This window comes from Marmota marmota, unplaced genomic scaffold, assembly GCF_001458135.2.
Source record: "Marmota marmota marmota unplaced genomic scaffold, marMar, whole genome shotgun sequence".
Classification (NCBI taxonomy): Eukaryota; Metazoa; Chordata; class Mammalia; order Rodentia; family Sciuridae; genus Marmota; species Marmota marmota.
Genome location: NW_025999900.1, coordinates 68,459,115 through 68,463,473, shown reverse-complemented (window position 1 = coordinate 68,463,473; position 4,359 = coordinate 68,459,115). Strand labels below are relative to the sequence as shown.

Below are 4,359 nucleotides of genomic sequence, written 5' to 3'. Positions count from 1 at the left end.
CTGTGGGTGGGGAACTCGGTCAGAGCCCTGGTCTCTGTGTGCAGTGCACCACTGTGGCAGCTGTACCAGCGTCCCCGGTGGTTGGCAGCTGCGTGGCCTGAATGCCCAACTGAGGCAGGAGGAGATGGAAGAACAGCCATCCCCTCACGGCCACAGCATTGGGGCAGTAGGTGAGCCCCACCCACCCTCTTGCTGGCCCTGTGGTGAGGCAGCTGCTTCCAGCAGGCCAGGCTCAGGTTTCAGCGGAGGACACTCCCCTCCCCAGCCGGATGCTGCTGCGGAGACGGGAGATGGCTGAGCCTTCCTGCCGCCTCCCCAGGCCCTGGAGCTGCTGGCGGGAAGCTGCGTGGCGTGGGCTGCCCCGCCCAGGGCCAAGAGCGTGCCCTTGGGACCCACGAGGTCTGGGCTCCGAGCCCGGCCCTGCACTCCCTGGCGGGTGAACCAAGGCAAGTCATGGCCCCACCCTGAGCCTCATCTCCCAGTGTCACCTGGAGGGAGGACGCCAGGTGGGGCCCAAGGCCTCATGGACCTGCCCAGCGCATCCTGGGCTGGACCCTGGAGCCCCCTGCTCTCAGCCTCAGTTTCCCAACTGTGAGCCTGGGTGAGCTGGGCCAGTGGCCTCGGGGCCGAGGGCAGCTCAGGAAGGGCTGTGGTCTTTCCTCTTATAAAAATAACTCGTGGCAGGTGCCGGCGTGGAAGTGACGAGGCCTGGACGTCATTCCCGTCCTGTGGGACATGAGTGCTGTAGGGAAGGGCCCTGGAGTCCCCCTGGGGCCTGGAGAGCAGCCCACTGGGACCTGGGGCGTCTGCTGTAGGACCCCAGGCACTCTGACCTGGTGGCTCTGTGTCGCCTGCACACCTGAAGGGCTGCCAGAGGGGACACTGGCGGGCAGCAGGGGCGGAGCCCAGCCTAAGCATCAAGGCCTCAGAACCAAGGGACCCTTGGGGCCGTTTTCCAGGGAGCTCCTCTGGTGCGGCAGCCTCCCCGTGTGGCCTTCAGCAGGGCTGCCCAGGCAGCCTGTGGCCACAGCATTCCTGAGGCATGCCCTTCACGGGCTTCACTGAGACACAACTACTGGCCTTGAGTAGCAGCAAGGTCATGTGCATGCCCGGGGTCACACGGCCAGGGTGGGCAGAGCCTCTCCTGATGCCTGGCCGGCCTGCCTGGGCCCCGTAGCAGCTGCCAGCTGCCAGGCCTGGCGCACCTGGTGAGTGGGAGCTGGTGTGCACGCCCCGGTGGGCAGGGCCTTCCTTTGCCGGCGCCTGTGCTTGGGGCTGGCTCAGGGTTGAGTCCCAGAATAGCTCGGGGAGGAGTGGCGGGACAGCTGGGGCCGAGTGTCCACAGCCAGCAGCCGGGAGTGCCCATGGCAGTGGCTGGCCGGCAGGTTCCTAACCCCTTCCTGGCTTGAAGCCACTCTGGTTCAAAAGCCAGACCGCTGTCCCTGGGGTGGCCTGCATGACTGTCTGCTTCTCAGCCACTTTCAGCCGCCACTCATGGACCTTACACCTTGGCCTCCCTAGGTGCAGCTACGGCTGGCAGGGGAGATTCTGTGACGAGTGTGTCCCCTACCCTGGCTGTGTGCATGGCAGCTGCGTGGAGCCCTGGCACTGTGACTGTGAGACCAACTGGGGTGGCCTGCTCTGTGATAAAGGTAGCCTGGGGTGGGGAAGGGGCAGGGGTGGAGGCCAGACCCCAGCTTAGAAGTGGGAACTGCAGGCTCTGTCCCTGAGGAACTTTCCATGCCCTCAGACCTGAACTACTGTGGCAACCACCACCCCTGTGTCAACGGGGGCACCTGCATCAACGCTGAGCCTGACCAGTACCACTGCGCCTGCCCTGATGGCTACTCCGGCAAGAACTGCGAGCGGGGTACGCTGCCAAGCCACCCCAGAACTCTGGCCAGGCTTAGGGCTGGTCTCTGGGGAGCACTTCTTGGGCCTTGGGCCTTGTGGGCCGGGGAGGAGCCCTCGTGCAGCAGTGGGTCCTGGGTGCCACCCTTTCACCCCCACTTTGATTCTGCAGCTGAGCACGCCTGTGCCTCCAACCCCTGTGCCAATGGGGGCTCTTGCCATGAGGTGCCATCTGGCTTCGAGTGCCACTGCCCATCAGGCTGGAGTGGGCCCACCTGTGCGCTGGGTGAGTGCCCATGCATGTGTCTGGGGTGGCCCTGAGGGGTTCAGGGTCAGGACAGCACCTTGGGGAGAGCAGTATGGATGCCATGGCCAGGACATCCAGTGGCAGGGAGACCCAGGCATGTAGCCCTGCTTCCCACCAGGGGAAGCCCCTCCCCACACAGACCGTGCCACACGCCTTGCCTCTCCCCCTCCACAGACATTGACGAGTGCGCCTCGAACCCTTGTGCAGCAGGCGGCACCTGTGTGGACCAGGTGGACGGCTTCGAGTGCATCTGCCCTGAGCAGTGGGTGGGGGCCACCTGCCAGCTGGGTAAGGGCTGCCCGGGGCCACGTGCGCATGGACATCAGGCTGTGCATGTGGCTGCGGCTGCTGCTGGGCTGCGGGCGCCGGGTGCAGGGTGCAGTGAGCAGGTGGGGCCCAAGCCCCACGGCTCCCTTCTCGTTCACAGACGCCAACGAGTGTGAAGGGAAGCCGTGCCTTAATGCTTTTTCTTGCAAAAACCTGATTGGCGGCTATTACTGTGATTGCATCCCGGGCTGGAAGGGCATCAACTGCCACATCAGTCAGTATGGGTGGGCGCAGGCGGGTGGGGCTGGGGCATGCCGGGCGGGCCCCGACCCTGACCTGGACCCTCTGCCCCCAGATGTCAATGACTGTCGTGGGCAGTGTCAGCACGGTGGCACCTGCAAGGTAGGGCACTGTGGCCGCTGCCCCTGGGGCGCTGGGAGGTGGCTTGGGCGGGAGGGCTGTGAGGCACTTGCCTCATGGCCCTGCATGCCCCGCCCAGGACCTGGTGGACGGGTACCAGTGCCTGTGCCCCCGCGGCTTTGGAGGCCGGCACTGCGAGCTGGAGCGTGACGAGTGTGCCAGCAGCCCCTGCCGTGGGGGTGGCGTCTGCGAGGACCTGGTGGACGGCTTCCGTTGCCACTGTCCCAAGGGCTTGTCAGGGCTCTTCTGCGAGGTGAGCCCTGCTGCGAGCCGTGTTGCCACCTGAGGGACCTGCAGGGGCTGCAGTGGGAGCTCCCCAGAGTGGCCCAGGAGTGTCCCCCACACCTTGTCCCCCAAGTCCCTGAGAGCCTGACTGGGTAGGGTAGCCCCATCTGATGGAGGGGGCAGGTGGGCAGCCTAAGAGAGCCCCAGGTCAGGCAGGGTGCCTGGGCGCGAGGGTGTCATGGGTCACAGTGGGTCCTGAGCCGCAGAGAACGTTCCCTGGAGCCCCCCCCCCCGCCTCGGCCCTGGCCACACTGGCCTCTGCTCTGGCCTTCTGCCCAACAAAGGCCTGGCTTCGGGTCTGTGAGCATGGAGTGACCCGGGGAGGACCTGCAGTGTTGGCTGAGGGCGCCTGGCATGTGGGGTCGGGAGCTAGCCCTCCTGCCAGCAGGAGGAGCTGAGGCCGGATGCTGCTGTGGGAGGCAGAGGAAGCTCGGGCTGTGGAGGCGAGGGGCTGGGAGGGCCCTGGGACCCACAGGTGTTTCCGTCCAGCTGACGGCCAGTGTGGTCTCAAGCAGGCAGGCCTCCCTCCAGGCTCTGGCTGGCACTGCCTGGCCTGGGGCTGGTCATTTAGGTGGAGCAGTGGCCTGGCCTTGGGGCTCCCCAGGGATCTGCCTTCAGGTGAACACAGGCCTGGTGGTGCCCCCGTCTGGGCTGGGCTCTCACACATGCTCCACCTGGGCCACAGGTGGACGTGGACCTTTGCCAGCCAAGCCCCTGCCTGAATGGTGCCCGCTGCTACAACCTGGAGGGCGACTACTACTGCGCCTGCCCTGAGGACTTTGGCGGCAAGAACTGCTCGGTGCCCAGGGCGCCCTGCCCTGGTGGAGGCTGCAGAGGTGCAGGGCGCAGCCCTCAGGCCCAGTGGGGTCAGGGTGGGGCAAGCCCAGGCACCGCTGGCCTGACTGCTGTCCCTCTGCCACAGTAATCGATGGCTGCGGTTTGGAGGCAGGGTCCCGGGTGCCTGGCTCGAGGCCCTCCGGTGTGTGTGGCCCCCACGGGCACTGTGTCAGCCAGCCCGGGGGGAACTTCTCCTGTGTCTGCGACAGCGGCTTCACCGGCACCTACTGCCATGAGAGTGAGTACCTGCAGGGGCAGGGGGTGGGAAGGCCGGCCGCTGGGACTCACGGGCCCTCTCCCACAGACATTGACGACTGCCTGGGTCAGCCCTGCCGCAATGGGGGCACCTGCATCGACGAGGTGGACGCCTTCCGCTGCTTCTGCCCCAGCGG

The 4,359-nt window shown here is 66.4% G+C and overlaps 1 protein-coding gene across 1 annotated transcript in view; it reads left to right on the top strand.

Moving 5' to 3' along the window:
- Window positions 1-4,359, top strand: part of Jag2 (jagged canonical Notch ligand 2) — a 17,104-nt gene that overhangs the window by 2,982 nt on the left and 9,763 nt on the right. The window contains exons 4-13 of the mRNA XM_048799542.1: window positions 1,476-1,652; window positions 1,751-1,870; window positions 2,024-2,137; window positions 2,333-2,446; window positions 2,586-2,699; window positions 2,781-2,827; window positions 2,925-3,098; window positions 3,816-3,966; window positions 4,053-4,205; window positions 4,272-4,355. Of these exons, the coding sequence (XP_048655499.1) occupies window positions 1,476-1,652; window positions 1,751-1,870; window positions 2,024-2,137; window positions 2,333-2,446; window positions 2,586-2,699; window positions 2,781-2,827; window positions 2,925-3,098; window positions 3,816-3,966; window positions 4,053-4,205; window positions 4,272-4,355 (1,248 nt within the window). The remainder of the gene's footprint in view (window positions 1-1,475; window positions 1,653-1,750; window positions 1,871-2,023; window positions 2,138-2,332; window positions 2,447-2,585; window positions 2,700-2,780; window positions 2,828-2,924; window positions 3,099-3,815; window positions 3,967-4,052; window positions 4,206-4,271; window positions 4,356-4,359) is intronic.